Raw genomic sequence first — 18,176 nt, 5'->3', positions numbered from 1 at the left:
ACTCTCTATCCGATGGACACTGATATGGGTTCCAGTGGAATCCTGGGTGAGCAGTGCTAGTTATTTGGTTCTTGTCCCAGCTAGAAAACTGCTTGCAATAATTCCAAATAACTGCACTGGGCTAGCCAAGTTGGCATTTCGCTTTCCTGTGTGCTTGCTTGTTTGATATTTTCATTTAGCCTTTTCCTTTCATTGGTATTTGATCTACTTCTTTGTTCTTTCCTTTGAAGCTCTCATTTCCAGAACGGTTACCCATCATTTCACTTGGTTTTTCAGGTCTTTGTTGTAGAGGGTGTGGGTAGTAGATCTCCTAGTCTTCCAGCTTGGATCAGCCTCTCTCCATACCATTTTCAGTGTCTGGATTTGGGGAAATAAATTGCCAGACTTTTCTTCCAAAGGGCCTCTGTATGCACTTGAACCTGTAACGTTTCAGTCAATAGCCAAGTACATTAACACTTTGTACCATCCAGGAACTCCAAATTGGTGTATACTGATGCCTGTTTTCCTCTTGGCTTTCTTATTATCACTATAATAATAGTCATTTCTACACTTTGCAGACTCTGTTGATAAGTTTGTGACTTCCTTTTTCCCTTGCCACATTCTCCATGCCCTCCTGATGGTGAGTGACCCAGACATTATATCAAAGAGTCTGTGCTATTAGTTCAATATTGGTTTGTACTGAGGACACATGGGGACTATTTAACATTTGTAAGAACTATTCCTATATGTGGACCTCTGGTGTAATTAATGCGCCAAACTGCAAAGCCATTTGAACTGCAGGGTTGGCGGTTAAAGCTCACCAGCTGCTCCTTGGAAACCCTATACAGGGTCACTGTGGGTCAGAACCAACTTGACGGCACTTAACAACAACATTCCTGTATGTTTTCTTCATGTTTCTCCTGGCAGAAATCTTGCATCTCCCTTATGTATATAGCATCCCCTCTCCAGTCATCTTCCTAATTATGAGTCTGAAAATAAAGAGTAAGGTTTGAAGGTGAACTGAGTACCTCCATGTGAAACATGCTCAGATAGAGTCATTGTCGAGTCTTCAGACTGAGTCAAACCTACGTTGTGGTGGGGCGTCAGGGATTCCTCTGTTTGCCCATTAGGCTTCCAGGAGGTGGGATTTAAGACCCTCAGATCCATCAGAGTCCATCCAACTGTAGCCAGGGTCCCATCCATCTTTTAGAGCCCCATCTTTTCTGCTCAGTGTCCTACCATGTTCATGTGAGAACTAGTGAAATTTTGGGTAAACTTGCATGATGCAGCAACCCACAGCTAAAAACAACTAATGGGAAAAAAATAATAATCTGAAGATGAGCCTGGGTGAATTACTGTCAACAGTCTTATCTTCCTGTGGATATACAGATAAATAAATCATTGTCGTTATGTGCTGTTGAGTCGGTTCCAACTCAGTGACCCTGTATAGGTTTCTGAAGAGTCGCTTACCTTGTGGTTAGCATTCCAGTGTTTAAAATAGGTATCTGCATGTGTTATAAGTTTTCTGTTACTTGAAGTCCAGCACATTCCTAATTAATGTCAGGGAAAATGACAGGAGAACAGACTATTATAATAAGACCCAAGCGGTATACAGAGTATAGAATCTGCCAGGGTGCCTCAAAAGAAAATCGATCTTAAATTTGAGGTGTTACCTCCTTAAGTCACCTCCTAATATTCTTTCAGCCTTCAGTTTTGTCCATTTATAATGCAGTCTCTACTATTCAGCCAGAGTAATTCTCCTTAAATGCAAATATTTTAGCTTTCTAAAATAAAAATCTAGTTAATTCCCACTCAGCATAGTAGTTGTGAGTCGGCTTGCTAACCTCAAGGTCAGCAGTTCGAAACTACCAGCCGTTCCATAGGAGAAAGATAAGTCTTTCTGCCCCTGTAGAGATTTACAGCCTTGGAAACCCTGTACCGACTCCATGGCATATAATCACTACCACCGCCACCATGAGACATGATATAAAGTGACAGGAGATGAAGTCCTCGTCCCATGGCTGACTTGACCCCATCACTACTCCTGACTTCTCCTCCATCCTTCCATCCCCTAGTCTCTCCATTCCTACTCTAAATGTCACCCAGATGTCAATATCTCCAATGCCTTGAATATGCTGCACTGTGTCACTTTCAGGTCTGTACATTTGTTGTCCTCGCTCCCAGAAACACACCTCTCCCTGCTTGCCCTTCCCTTGTATTTTTTACCAGGGTAACTTAGATTCTTATTTTGAACTCTCAACTTTAATACTTCCTCCAGAGAGAGCCCTTCACATGTCCAATTTAGATCCCATTCCTAGGTGCCTTCTCAGGCCTTAGCCTCCTGCAGATCCTCAGGCCTTAGACTCACTGTTCCTCCCGTCTTTTTTCCCTACACAGGTAGGAGTGGGTAGAAAACTCCTGTAACAATGGATTACACAATGCCACTATTTTTTGTTGTTGTTGTTGTTTTGACAGAAAGGCAGGGAAGTTAGTTGTTGGCAGAACAGACTATTTTTAAACCTTTTTTTTTTAAACCCCATCTTGTCAATTATTCTTAACTGTTGGCCTTTTCATACTTATATTTGTTGCCTCATGATTGCAGGACGATTACCACAGTTTTAGGCACCAAATCTGCATTCAAGTAAGAAAGAACAGGGTATAGCAACAGTACAAGACTGCTCTCCTCTTCAGTCTGCATTCCTTTAATACAGAAATAAAAATTTATCCCAAAAGGCACCCAGCTGAGTTAGGCACAGATCTGAACACTGATGAATGCCAATACCTACTGAAGGGCAGAGACACCAGGAGAGGAATGAAACAGTCATCAATAGCAGAGGATAATTAGGAGAGTGTAGGGTCTTAGAGTTGCTATGAGTTGGTACCAACTCAATGGCACCTAACAACAACAAGGGTCTTAGAGGATTCCTGGTGTGGTGCTGTGGGTTAATACACTGGACTACAAGGTCGGTTTAGACTGCAAGGTCAGCAGTTCAAGCTCACCAGCTGCTCCTTGGAAACCCTGCATAGGGTCGCTCTGAGTCGGAACTGACTCCACAGCAGTTAACAGCAACAACAAGGGTTTTAGAAAAAGTATTGGAGTGAATTAAGAAGGAGGGAGAGGTAAGATATATTGAATGAGGACAGAGAAGTTATCTTGGATTTATATGCCTTGAAGCCATTAGTAATTTAGAAAGAGCTATTTCTAAGAATGATGCTCACAAGAACCAATCTGTAGCAGGTACAAGAGTGAAAGGGCACTAATGTATTAGCTCTTGTCCTTCAACATTGGTTTAAGCTGATTGAATATATGAACCTCTAGAGCTGACAGTAGGATAGAAGATAATACATTTTACAATGTTTTTCTGCATCAAAAGTTCCTTAAATAAAATATTCATACTATAATTCCAATTTTAAGTGGGCAGGCATCTAGTGAACTATGGCCTGTTGGAAGATTAGTTTCAATAACCTTTATGCTAATGTCCTTCACATCTCAATGCTGAGCTAATTTAAACTGACCTTATAAAGATAAACTAATATAGAGGATCCGTTCTTTCCATTGTTTCTTTCTATTTCTGTCTGTATTTAATAGCCAGGAAATTTAAAATTTTTGCCTGAAAAAGTATATGTGATAGGCTCTTCTGTTTCTGAAAACATGGTGATTTGAATATTATGGAAAACTTCCTACCCTAATACATTTTAAATCTTTTTTTTTTTTTTTTTAAGACTGTAAACTATTTGTTTTAGATAGCTAATTCATTCAAATATTTCAAAACTCATAAGAAGTGCACACTGAAGCTCTGGCAACCCCTTCTTTCCTCCACTCTCCCCAACTCCTCCCTGACTCGTGGTTAACCACTTGGGTAAGCTTCTTATCCACACTGGTAGCATTTGTATCGTTCAGATGTGCAGATTCAAGCAAGTGTGAGCACGCACACATATATCTATTTCTATCTGAAAAGAAAACATTATAAATATTGTGTACCTTGCTTGTTTCACTCAATAGTATGTATGTACTGGAGAGCTCTCTGTAGCAGCCACGTCATGACTTTACGTCAGCTGGCGTATACCATAAATGACTCTTCCATTCCTGTCATTTGTCCAGACATCATTTGGGTAGCTTTCTTTTTCCTTCTTGGTTTCTGGGCAGAACATGAATCCAAGCACTCACACACATGTGCACACACACATACAGCCACCTACATAGGAAAAAAAAATAGATTGTAACATCTGCTCTAGTGTCTAGACACCTTCAGTCAGACCCAAGTGGGAAGTGATGCCTGCTATGGCCCACAGTTGAGTCCTTCTTCAAGACTGTCCCCAGTGAAGGAAGGACCTCACCCGCAACCACACCTCTTCCCTGTGGAAAATGCTCATCAACTTTATGTCTGGGTACAAAGGCCTGGCCTCCGCTATGATCTGAGGCACCTCTGAAAGACTTTCCTAGCCCCGGTGCGCTCATCCAATCAGCTGAAGGCTCTGTTGCACTGCATCATGGGCCTGTGGTTGTTTCTGCTCAGTTCTGCTCTTGGCAGTCTTCACAAAAGACAAGGCTTACTTGTCAGACAGAAACTGGTGGAACCCCTGAAACAATGGTCTTCGCCATCCCTAAGATCTGGAAATGAATTGACCTTCCTGGTTCCATTTTCAATCAAACAATAGACAGGTCTGTAAGGGAAACAGTAATACTAGGAAGGTACTCACTCCTTAGAATAATTAAAAGGACAGCATTTTACTCAAGGACAAAGTTCAGAAGTTTTAGGGAAGAAGGAGTCATAGAAACAGGAAACATAAGAGGAAATGGGATAAATGGTGTTAATTTGTAGGGATTGCAGTCAACAACATGAATTGTTGAATGGAAAACTGAACTCTCTAAACCTTCACCCAATTCACAAGAAAAAAATTTTTTTTTAAATAAAACCATGAAAGGAAGATGTTCAGCTATAGTTTTATACATGTAAAACCTCATCCTACCGGGCACCAGAATCATTTTGAATGTAACTTAGTCAATTAATCTTTTAATTTTTTTGACTTAAAAAAAATTCATGAGTCAGATGGAGTGTGTGATATATAGTTTTCATTCTTCCTGGAGTCAGAAGGAGCCAAAACCCCAGTGTCACATTCCTTCCCCCAAAAGAATAGCTTCCCTGATGACACAGTCTGTCCCAATGCACAGTGTGGCTGCCCATGGTTGCTCCCCGAGGCCTCACTGGCCCTGTCTAACATCTCTCTCCATTTACAGAGCCTGGGCTTCAAAACTGACTTCCTGTCAACACTCTCCAAACAACAGGCTCCCTCAGGGCTTCTGGTTTCCCCATATTAAGTATAAATGGAAAAAGAACTTGGAACAAAAGATCAAATAACTCTTAGACATTCTGTTTATTCATTTTTTACATTGTTTTGCTTTCCTCTGAGAGTAAGCTGTACAGCTTGGTTTTCAGTGAGTAGTAAGATATTGGGGTTGTACTGTTTTAGATTCTAGTAGCATGTATGTGTTCATATGTGGGTACATGCATATGCATACATGTGTATATGCATATGTGTATAAGCATGTGTGTGTGTGAGGGGGGTGCATGGTACACAGATGGACACCTTGGCCTCTTTGTGTACCATCCACAGTCCTAAAGCTGAGTGTTCTCTGCAGCCTACACTCATGGCTCCTAGCTTTGCCTCAGAAAAGCAGAGAGTGCGCCCAGTTTTTAGAAACCCAACAACACTTTTTGTGACCAAAGTCTTGGTTGATCTAAAGCTCTGGGACTAGGTATAATCACACATGGTATCAGTCATAGTTGTGAAACTGTAATTAAAGAGATTGTGGGTCTGGTCATTTCGCTTCTAAAAAGCAAGAGGAACTGGGAGGGAGAAACTCTTTGCTAATGAGAAACCCTTTTTACACTGTAATGTTCTGCATGGAGGCCATTGTTAATTCATTAATATTGTCATCTCTTGTCCCTTCTTGTCCACAGGCAAAAATTGGGACCTGACAGCTGCTCTGAGTGACTATGAGCAGCTCCGACAGGTGCACACCACCAACCTGCCACATGTGTTCAATGAGGGAAGGTGTCCCAAACAGCTGGAGCGGAACCCACCACCACCCGGGCACAAAGTGGAGCGACCTTGCCCCCAGAGACAGGACGACATTGCCCAAGGTACTCGCCAGCCAAGAGACTAAGCCTAGGGTTAATCATGACCTTTGCCCTCACCTGTAATGGTGTTGGGGTGACACAAAGATGGATGTGGTTAGGGGGTGGCTGCACCTTCCACCTACAGACATGTTGACCTTGTAGTGCACCATTCAAAGTGCTAAGGTGAAATGCTCTTTGGGCCTTATATACACGGCTTCTACTTTTGTCTCAGAAAAGAAGAGTGAGTCTAGTTCCTTTGAAACCTTGCCATGATAAATGTCTTGAATTCCTCTGGAGTTTTGGTTTTACCAGACCAAACATTTCTAGTTCATTCAGTTATTTCCCAAGTAGTAACATGGTCTCAGAGTCTGCACAGCAACACGTTCATTGTCCTTGTGCTTCACTGTTCTCTTAATTACAAAAGTCAAATGGGCTTATTGGATACATGAATCACAATAGGTATATATATAAAGGAGCTCTGGTAGCGAAGTGGTTATGAGTCGGGCTGCTAACCTCAAGATCAACAGTTTGAAAAACTATAGATAGCTTTCTGCTTCTGTAAAGATTTACAGCCTCAGAAACCCTATAGAGGATCTCTATGAGTTGGAACTGACTCCAGGACATACCATCAACAACATATATAAAGAAAACATAAGTGGTTTTTTGTTTTTTTCTCCACCATTCCCTAACTCACCCCACTGAAATAATAACCCGTGATGATTTGGTAGTGTGTCTCCTGAAGTCATAATCAATGATGATTTGGTAGTGTGTCTCCGAAGTAATAGCCAATGATGATTTGACAGTGTGTCTCCTGCTTCTCTGCTTACTCCGGTTCAAAATACAGACACTTCAGCACCAAAAGGCATATAATATTTTGTAACTTGGTTGTTCTAATGAATAAAAGACCATGAACACTCCTTTGTTTTAAGTTGATACATTTTTTTTTTTAACATTCTCTTAATAACCAAACCAGTTGCCATGGCAATGCCAGGTAGGTCAGAGTAGGATTGCATTTCCTTGGCTGTGATCTTACAGATGTATATCACTAGATCTTTCTTTTGAGACACCATTGGATGGCTTTGAACCACCAACCTTTTGGCTAGTAACTGAACACTTAACCATTTGTATCACGTAGGGACTCTATTATTTTAATCGTTGCTGTTGCTAAGTGCCATCAAGTCAGTTACAACTCATAGCGACCCTGTATAGGGTTTCCAAGGAGCTCCTGGTGGCTTTGAACCACAGACCTTGTGCTTCAAACTAACCTTGTGGGCCAGTACATTATCCTGCAATGCCACACTAGGACTTACTTTGCAGCACACAATGTATGAAAATGTGTATTTCCCTCCATTGTTGCAGTTAGGTTTTTTTGCTCTGAGGGGTGAAAAATGGTATCTCATTCCATTTTCATCTTTCCATTGCTCATTAGCCATTTGAATTCCCCTTTCTGTAAGTTGCCTGTTTGTATCCTTTTTCCATTTTCATATTGGCTTGTTTGCCTTTTCTTATCAATTTGTAGCAGTTCTTCAAAGTGTCAGATTTCCCAATAAGCAAGGTAATTGTGGCCTTATTTGTACGTACTTACTCATCTGTGGTGAAAATTTGCACATTTTTTTTCACCACATCAAAGGTTCTATTTGTAGGTCTGGCTGGCATCTGTCCCTCTCCAAATCCCATGGCACCTGCTACAGAATCAGTCTCTTTTCAAACTTACAACCCCTGACAAGGACAGAGTACGCAGTAAGCAAGGTATGCACGGACTTACTTGTGCTCGCTTACTACTCTGTAGTGAAAAGAAAGTCTGAAGTCCATGAGAGTTTTAAATTCTACACTTCCCCCCTTTTGATCAGAATTCTTTTATAAAATCTTTGGTCAAAATACTCAGGAATGGTAGCTGGAAACCATTGAGTTCATGGCCAAAATGGCAGTTATTCATGGAAACAGCCACACATTTCATTTCCCTCTTACGTGCCTGTCTCTCTTTCCTTCTCTGTTGCTCTAGGTGAATGAAGATCAATGATTATGCCTTGGATGGCTGCTTGAAAGTTTTTGCGATCCCAAGCACTGTGCCATGAGCTAGAAGATAGATCAAAAGTACTGACTATGCTATTAGGCCATTTCACTGGGATGTACCATGAAGCTATAGCTTTAAACCTCTAAGCCAAGAAGCCCAATTCCAGGAGGTGCTTGGTTATACACAAGCAGCCTCAACGGTTGCTCTTATACTTATTCATTTAGTTTGGTCTTTGCTGTGAATATGGAGATCACCCAACTTGGGCCAATTGAGCTTTTTACAGGCGCACAACTTATTGGCAGCAATTGTAGTTGACGGTACAACCCTACTACTGTCTTAGGTCTCTCAAGCTGTTAGAACATCAATCCCACAAGTGAATGACTTCAACAAAAATAAATGCATTCTCCCACAGCTTCAAAGGCTAAAAGGCCAAATCTGGAGCGTCCCCTCTAGGGGAAGGTTTTCTATGTCACCCCTGAAGTAAGGTCCTTGTTGCTTTTCAGTATCTGTGGACCCCGTTCCTTGGAGATTTACATGTGTCTCAGCATCAGTCTTCCCCTGGGTCTAGGAGGTTCTCTGCACTGGAACTCCAGGTCCAAAGGATGTGCTCCACTCCCAGGCCCCTCCTTTTAGTATCATTTTTGTGTCCTTTTATCTCTTGGAAGTTAGAGAATGGTACAAGCCTTTCCCCAGGAAAAATCTCTGTACATGAAGCCATGGCTGTGACCTGAGTGAGGGTCTTGCATCCCATCCTAGTCCCCTTACAACTGCTTATTTGATCACATTGGATCACATCATGGGAGATGATTACATCATTACATAACTGCCAAATTACATAATTGCATAACTGCCGAACCATTGACAACCATGTTGTAGTTGTTAAGTGCCGTTGAGTCTGTTCCGACTCATAGTGAACCTGTGTAGGATTTCTGAGGAGCAACTAGTGAGCCTGAACCACCAACCTTGTGGTTCAAGTCGACCTTGCAGTCCAGCACATTAACCCACAATGCCAAATTGACACATACTTTGAGGGAACAATCCATCACATTCCACCCTTTGGTGCCCCAAACTTCATGCCCTGGCTGTATGCACCACATTTTCACTCCATCGTGTTATCCCAAAAGTCTTAAATCAACTCTAAGTCCAAATTCTATCCTGGTACAAAATTCTTCTTTATTTGTGAACCTGTGAATTCTAGAACACAGATTATTTGCTTCCAAAGAACAATGGTAGAACAGGCACAAGGTAGATATTTCCATTACAAATGGGAGACATCAGAGGGAAGGACGGAATAAGAAGCATCAAACAAGTCAAAAACCTAGTAGAAAAATGTGCATTAGCTCTCAAGGTTTGAAAGTTACCCTCTCTTCTCTGAGACCATCTAGACCAGGGATGGGAGAACATCCAACCTGCGGGCCGTATAAGGCCCATGAAATCAATTGGGCTGACTCTGCCAAGGCAACCGGACAGAGTTCCAGCCATCACATTAGGGGTGAGTTAATCAAATGTTTGACCAACTATAGCAGGCTGATTTTTAAGTTGATAATCTTGTATGGCCCATGAATGATGTTATAAAGTTTGGCAGAGCAAAGGTTCCCCACCCCAGATCTAGACAATGGCACTGTCTTACAGAATCTGAGTGTTGGCCATGCTCTCTGGATTCTACATGAAGGCCCCTCAGCCCTAGGGTTCAGCTCCACCTTCCAGGCCCACTGGAATGACAGTTTTGCCCCCTCAACTTTGGACAGCCCCATTCTACAATCCAACTGAGTGGCAGCCCTACCTCTTCGGCTTTGGCTGGCTCTGTTCTTCAGCCTCTTGGATAAGGGAGTCCCGCCCCCTCATCTTTAGACAGTTGATTCAGCTCATCCCCTGGCACTCATCAACAGCAGCCCCACACTCTGGAACCAAGTTGGTGACAATCTGACTCTTTGATACCTGTGATGATATAGACCCACACCTTGAAATTCCAGTAAAGGTCATTACCCTTCCATTTTAGACTGAGACAGATCTGTTTCCTATCTTCCTATCTCTTCAGCTTCTGCTGCTTGATCTTTCATCTGTTAGCTCCTCGGCCTTCTTGGGCTGACCTGGCCTCTGTCCTGCTTAGACAAATGCTACAAAGCTTGACTGGTAAGAGTCCAGAGGCATCCCACTGCAGGTACCATTTTCTGTCTTATCTAGCTAGTGCTGTTAGAACAGAAAAACCATAAGTGTATGGTTTTAACAAAGAGAAATTTATTTTCTCACAATTTAGGAGGCCAGATGCCCAAATTCAGAGGACTAGCTTTCTTTCTCTATCAATTGTGAAAGAAGGTCTTTGTCTCTTCTCAACATCAGTAGGCCTGGCATTTCTTGAAAATCTAAATATGTAGGTAACCCAGAGCTCTGCTCCTGGCTCTTCTTTCTTGGTTATCACTTGTTCTCTTGTATTATCTTTTGTAAGATAAAAGGTATAAGCTACATCCCAGGGAAATTGTTCCCCTTTACTTTGGAACAGGCTATAACCTGTGCTGTATCACATTCGAATGCCCTTAAAGCTAATTGGCAGATTACATCATATTACATTATGGGGGGTGATTATATTGTTACATAACTGGCAAACTACTGAGAATCATGACGCAATCAAGTTGACACATTTCGGCACAAAATTGGAGGGACAGCTGAAAAAAGGAAGACCCATCCTTGTCATGGGAGTAAGTGTCCTCTTGGAGCAGTGCCTAAGGCACCAGGACAGCCACCTCTGGACAGCCCTGTATTGTTTGCATAGGCCTTGTACATGGTCTTGTTTACAGCTTTACCCAAACTGCCTTGAGGACCACCCGCATTATGTAAGGCAGTTATGTAACGGTTGGCTGCCTTCTTTGTTCTGTAACCTGTATCAGTCTGGGCAGGACTTGGGGGCTGTGTGGATTCTCCTCAAGGTGGATCTTGAGAGATGCTTGTCCAACCGGCTGCCATCGGCAACAGTAAGGTGGTATGAATCACCTTAATGACACCCCATGTAATTTGGGAGCCTCTGAGTTGAAAGAGAACTGGCCCGGAGCTCAGGTGTAGAACAATTGACGTAGTCATTGACGGGATTCTCCTGGGGCTGAAGTGGACGCAGGAGCACAGACTTCCACTAATGGAGGGCTCCTGAAGCCACCTACCACATCTCTGTGTTTTGCTGTGGCCAGGGTGTTGAAGACTTGGGCACCACCCCATAATTGGAGAGTAGCGCCCAAGGATCTTGAGGAAGCTTAGTGCTCATTAGGGCTCTCCTTTGAGAAGAAAGAGCCTGAGACTCGCTCCTTGCTCGTAGAGAAACAGCTGGCTACTGTGTATCAGGCCCTGGTAGTTACGGACATGATCACAGGCCCTGCTGAGGTAAGTTACTACTACTCGCCCCATTTTAGGGTGGGCTAAAGATTGGACTGCAAAGCCCAAGAATGGGGTAGTCCAAACATCTACCCTCACAAAGTGAGGAGCATATTTACAACAGAGGAGTACCTCACAATGAGCTCCCTCAGTGCTGAGACCAGTGACTTCTATGTCACTTCCTTGGAGAGTCTGAGTTCCATGGAACTGACACTGCTGGCAGTTGCATGAAGAAGGCAAGATGCCCATACTAGCTGATGCCTGGTATGCAGATGGGTCTAATGAAGGACAACTTCTTGAATGGAGGGTGGTGGTATACCAGCCTACCACAGAGACTGGATGTATGTAGGCAGCCACCAAAGTAGTCCGTGAACTGAGCTACACACAGTATGGCTTGTTGTCATGTATACGGAGGGGCCTCTGGCCGTTTGTACAGACCGTTGGGCTGCTCTTAAGAGCCTCACATTGCAGCTCCCCACATAGTTTGCGGATGACTGGCTAGTACAGCATCAGCCAGTATGGGGACAAACTTTACAGACTGAGGGACAGAGGAAGCAGGTTGTGCTGTATCATGTCACCACCAACTCTCCTCTGGCCTCCCCAGGACATGATGAAGCTGATACCCTAGTGAGTATGCGCTGGCTCGAACAAGCCTCCACTTCCGATGTCGCGGGATGGCCGCACAAGAAGTTGCTACTTGCTGGCTAAAGGACTATGTGGGAGGTTACAAACCAATGGGGATTTCCACTGAGTTATGAAGAAGTGCTAGACGCTTGTAAAGTATACATCTCGTGTTCCCACCGTAATTTATGGCAACCCCATTGGGGTTGGACAATGTGAAAAGGGGACATGTTCCCCTCGAGCAGGGTCAGGTCTATTTTATTGGACCACTGGCAGTGTCACAAGGGGCCTGCTATTCTTCAACTTGTGTAAACACCACAACTGAATGGATGTACGCCTACCCTATCAACTGTGCAGATCAGCAGACCACCAGTGCTGGATTGTATCACCTGTGCACCGCGTAGGGGGTCCCCAGGTAAGAGAAGGTGACCAAAGAACCCATTTAACCTGAGCCAAAGTACAACCATGGGCCAAGGACATGGGTATAATATGGAAGTTCATGTGCCATATAATCTGCAGGCAGTGGGGATCATTAAATGCTACAACAGCTTCTTGAAGAGAGACTTGAGGACAGACGCCCACTCTTTGCAGGGGTGGAGCACCAGTTTGTAGGATGTGGCCCAGGGATGGGGGCCATGCTCTCTTGAAGGCACTTATTTCAGTGGGAGACCCCATTGCAATTACAGCTCCAGACTAAACGTGAGTTGCTATGGCCTGCATTTGGCACTCAAAACAAACCTTTGCTGCCAGCATCTGTAGCCATCGCACTTGACACAACAGAAACCCTCACAGGGCCATGGACCTTTTCCTCCATGAAGTAATGGTGTGTTTTGTTGGCCTCCAGAGACCCAGGTTTGGATGCCAACCTAGTGATTCATCTGTGGGTCACAGCACAGTGGCCACCGCCTTAGGTGATCGTGACACACACAGGAACATCAAGTTTATTATGGGGAACATTTATTTTGTCATTATGACCTGTGCATGTCCTTCAGTGGTGTCCACCACTGAAAGCATGTGGTTTTAGTACGCCTGGCCAGGCCACGACCCCAAAACACCCATGTGGTTGTCTGCTGACAAGATACTGGTTTGCATATTGGTAGATGGGTGGGGATTGCCATTGTTTGTTCCAATACGTTTGTTGTCTTATCCCTAAAGGTGAGTTGTTGGGAACACCTATGTTGAATGGACTACCATGTTTACATTGAGTCTACCTTCTGGGTTTGTTCTGAGTTGCCTGCCAGTGGTATATGTGGAAAATACAGCCAGCAAGTACATCCACATGGACGACACTTACTGCCCAGAACAGTCACAATTGCATGTTTAATGACACTTGGGAGCATGTGAAAATTTTGATTCATGAACAAGTGAACCTAAGGGAGTGGGGGGCTGCCCTAGGTTACAGTTGGACAATTCATCTTACAATGTTTTGGGCATGTTGTATTGGGATCATACTGTGTTGTTGTTCTGTTTACTGTTGTTGTGGCATTTGGAGGTAGTGTATTAACCATATGCTTCCATAGGGCCCCTTGCAGAAGATGATTGTGGGTAGGTATCCTCTAGGGGTGGAATGTCATGGAAGTATGTATGCTCTTAGAACCATGCCTTAGGACCAGGACATCTGCTTCTTCATAGCCCGATACTAGCCTCCTAATAGCCTCTTAATGATCTGTTTGCAAATAACCTTGTACGTAGTCTTGTGTACGGCTTTACCCCATCTGCCTTGGGGACCACCTGCATCGTGTAACTCACTTTTGTAAGTGAGTTGTATAACTTTTGGCAGCCTGCTTTCTTTGTTCTACTTTCTATATCAGATTGGGCAGGACTTAGGGGCTTTGCAGATTCTCCTCAAGGTGTATATCCAGAGACTCTTATTTGACTAGCTGCCATCAGAGAAAATAAAGTGGTATGAATCCCATTCGTGACGCATGTGTGGTTTTTCTGAACCCAAAGTGGACCTGCCTGAGACTGAGCTCCTGAAAACAACCCCCAGTGAGATGGATTGACACAACGGCAGCAGCAATGGATTCAAATATAATAATAATTATGAGGATAGCACAGAACTGGGCAGTGTTTCGTTCTGTTGTGCATAAAGTGGCTATGAGTCGGTACTGATGGGAAATGAGGAGAAACAGCTGAAATATCTGTAACAGTTGGAACTTGGAATGTTAAACTATTCATCTAGGGAAAATTTTGTAGTTGTTAAGTGCCTTTGAGTAGGTTCCTACTTACAGTGCCCCTGTATAGCCATAGAAATGGCTGGTGAATTTAAACTGCCAACCATGTTGTTCAAACCAACCTTGCAGTCCATTGTATTATCCCACAGTGCCACACCAGGAAAATTGTAAGTTGTTCAAAATGAAATGTAACACATAAGACCGATATCCCAGATATTAGTGAACTGAAATGAACTGATGTTGGCCCTTTTTAATTGGACAGTCCTATGGTTTAATCTGCTGGGAATGCCAGATTAAACAGTAATGACATCACATTCATCATCAAAAAGAACATTTTGAGATCTAGAAGTACAGTGCTGTCTGTGATCAGATAATATCCATACGCCTTAATACCGCTGTTATTCAAATTTACGCACCAATCACTAAAGTCAAAGATGATGACGTTGAAGAATTTCCTGAACTTCTTTGGTCTGAAATTGACCAAATATGCAATTAAGATGCATTGGTAATTATTAATGATTGGGATGTGAAAGTTGGAAACAGAGAGAATCAGTAGTTGAAAAATACGCTGTTGATGATAGAAACCACCAGCTGTTCCATGGGAGAAAGAAATGGCAGTCTGCTTCTGTAAAGATTTACAGCCTTGGAAATCCCTCTCAGCAATTCTACTCTGTCCCCTAGGGTTACATGAATTGGTTTATGAATGGCTAATGATATTAAGCATCTTTTCATTTGTCTCCTGGCCATTTGAACATCCTCTTTGATAAAATGGCTCTCAAATCCTTTTGCCCATTTTCTGATTTGGTTGTTTTTTCTTTTTGTTGTTAAGTTGTCTAAGTTTTTTGTGTATCATATCTATGTCTGTCTGTCTATTTATCTGTCTGCCTGTCTATCTATATTGTTATTGTTAAGTGCTGTCAAGTCTATTCCAACTCATAGTGTAGAGTTTCTGAGGGTTTGAACTGCTGACCTTGTGGTTTGAAGTCCAGTGTTGATCTCACAGCACCATACCAAGGGTATATATATATATATATACACGAGTCAGGTCCAACCCATAGCAACCCTGTATATTGTTTCCAAGGAGCAGCTGGTGAGCTTGAACCACCGACCTTGCAATTCAAACGGCTTTGCAGTCTGGCACATTAACCCACAGTACCACACCAGGACTCCTATATATGTATATATACATATATATAGGTTATTAAATTCTTGTCAGATATATTGTTTCCAAATATGTTCTTCCAGTCCATAGCCTGGTTGTTTTTTGTGATCTTTTTTTTTCCACTTTTTTAGTTAAGACTTTCAATGAACAAGTTTTTCCATTTTATGAGCTCCCATTTATCTATTGTGTCTTGCTGTTTGTGCTTTTATTAAGATAATCCATTGTCAAAAACTAAGCCTGACAACATGGTGTCTACATTTTCTTCTAAGGATTTTATAGGTTTAATTTCCACATTGAAGTTCTTGATCCATATTGGTTTTGTGAATGGTGTGAGGCATGGGTTCTGTTTCATTTTCTACATGTGGAAATCCAATTTTCCCACATTAATTGACTTAACATTCTGTCAAAAATCAATTGACAATATATGTGTAAATTTCCTTTTGGACTCTCAGTTCTATTCTGTTGTTGTGTGTGTCCAGTGTCATAGTATTAGCAGACTGTTTGAATTCTGTAGCTATCTTCCAAAAAACAACAAAGTCAAACCCATTCCATTAAGTCAATTCCAACTCATAGCAACCCTACATAGGATTTCCAAGGCTATCACTCTTTATGGGATCAAACAACTTCATCTTTCTTCCACAGAGCAGCTGAGGGGTTTGAACCACTGAGCTCATGGTTAACAACTCAGTGCCTAACCAACATACTATAGCTGCATTGTATATTTTTAAATCAGGAAGTATAGATCCCCCTACTTTGTTCTTCTCAGTCAATAATATTTAAGCTATTTGGAGATTCTTGCCGTTCCATATAAAGTGGAGGATTGGTTTTTCTATTTCTGCACAAGAAGGCTGTAAGAATTTTGAATGGGATTGCATTGAATCTATAGATCCTTTTGTGTGGTATTGACATCTTAATAATCTTAAGTCTTCCAATCCATGAATAGGGGGCATAGTTCAATTATTTGTCTTCTTTCAGCATTTTTTTTTTATATAGTTTTCTTTATATAAGACCTTCACATCTCTGGTTAGATTTATTCCTAGGTATTTCATTCTCTTAAATGCTATTATAAATGGAATTACTTCTCTAATTTTCCTTTCAGATTTCTTATTGCTGGATATAGAAACCCAGCTGATATTCATTTGTTGACCTGAAACTTTGCTAAATTTCTCTATTAGCTGTAGAGTTTTCTTGTAGATGCTTTGGGATTTTTCCATGAAGAAATTTAACTTTACGTCTTCTTTTTTAATGTAGATATGTGTTATTTATTTTTATTCTTTTTTTTTTAGTGAGGGATTAAAGAGCAGCAGTTTTACATTTAACAAATCATATACTTTGTTTCATTACAATGACTGAAGTCCCCTACATGTGTAGACCAAAAGGGAAAAAAGAGAAAAGTGGAAATGAGAATCAGAAGGAAAGAAGGAAAAAATAAAAGAGATAGAAAGATAAAATTCAAAGGAATGTAAAGAGAAGGATAAGGAAGAATAAACAAACAAAAACAATGAAACAACAAAACGAGGGAAAAAGAATCTAAAAACAAAATAATAGTGCAGCTGTTGGAATCCAGAGAGGAAAAAGCTCTGGGGATCTCTTCCAAACCATGATGTGGGTGTGGGAGGGATGTGACATCAGAGTTTCAGACCCTAAATGGAGTTCTAATGGCCTCAGTGTTATCTATATTCAGGGCATTCAAGCCAGAATGAGTTCATGAAGGCCACTGATGAAAATTGTTTCATTATCTGTTAGGACCACAGTACAGCTGAGGACAGCCTGACTGATTAAATGATGCTTTGGTGGCTCTTCAGGTTCTGTGGATCTGCCGTTTGCCTTAATCCAGGCACCACATCAGCACAACCAGGCCTTTGCCTCACACTGGCAGGTCTTCCAACAATGTGGCTCTGAACTCCTGGAGAGCAGGGTCTGCATAGAAGGTGGATGAGACTGGGTGATGGCCACACCTCTGGTCACCAGGGGAGCATGGGAAAATAAAGAAGTGATCCCACATTTCTTGTCACTTGTGTGAATCTGCTCAAGCCAGGCCACTTTCTGTTGTCAGATTGTTTACAATATGGTCATTCGGCTTCTGGTCAACCATTCACCAGTCAGTCTCCCTCTCTTGAGGTCCCTGCTCACCTTCTCCTTCCAGCAAACACTCAATCCACTTCTCTAGCCTTTTCTCTGAAGTTTGGGGTGCTAGAATTTGCATCTGTGGTTGTTTCATTTCGTGTCTTGTATCTTTGTTGCACAGTGTATTATGTAGTGTGTCTACCTAGTATGCCATCTTGCCAGAAGTGTCTTTTTCTTGTTGTACTGAATTGGCTAAGGCTTCAAATACATTTCTAAATAAAAGTGATGACTCGGCACCATTTTCTTGTGCCTAGGTTCAAGGGGAAAGCTTCCAGTCTTTCTCCATTAAGTATAATGTTGGCTGTTGACTTTACAAATATGCCCTGAAGTACTGAGAAATTCCTTTCTATTGCAGTATTCTATAGTGTTTCCATCAGGAAAGGGTGCTCAATTTTATCAATTGCTTTTTCTGCTAACATAGAGATGATCATATGGTTCATTCTCCTTATTCTGCTTATGTGGTGTATTGCATTGATTGATTTTCTAATGTTGAAACCTTCCTTCCTTCCTGGAAAAATTTCCCATGTGGTCATGCTATATAACTCATTTAATATGCTGTGGATTCTGTTTGCCAGTATTTTGTTGAATGCTTTTGCATCTATATTCACAAGAGATAT

General features: G+C 42.1%; 1 protein-coding gene across 1 annotated transcript in view; it reads left to right on the top strand.

Moving 5' to 3' along the window:
* Positions 1-18,176, top strand: part of OTUD7A (OTU domain containing 7A) — a 181,747-nt gene that overhangs the window by 56,627 nt on the left and 106,944 nt on the right. The window contains exon 2 of the mRNA XM_006861918.1: positions 5,943-6,125. Coding sequence (XP_006861980.1) covers positions 5,943-6,125 — 183 coding nt within the window. The remainder of the gene's footprint in view (positions 1-5,942; positions 6,126-18,176) is intronic.

The sequence above is a fragment of the Chrysochloris asiatica genome, unplaced genomic scaffold (genome assembly GCF_000296735.1).
Source record: "Chrysochloris asiatica unplaced genomic scaffold, ChrAsi1.0 scaffold00044, whole genome shotgun sequence".
NCBI lineage: Eukaryota > Metazoa > Chordata > Mammalia > Afrosoricida > Chrysochloridae > Chrysochloris > Chrysochloris asiatica.
This window is presented reverse-complemented; position numbering and strand designations above follow the sequence as displayed.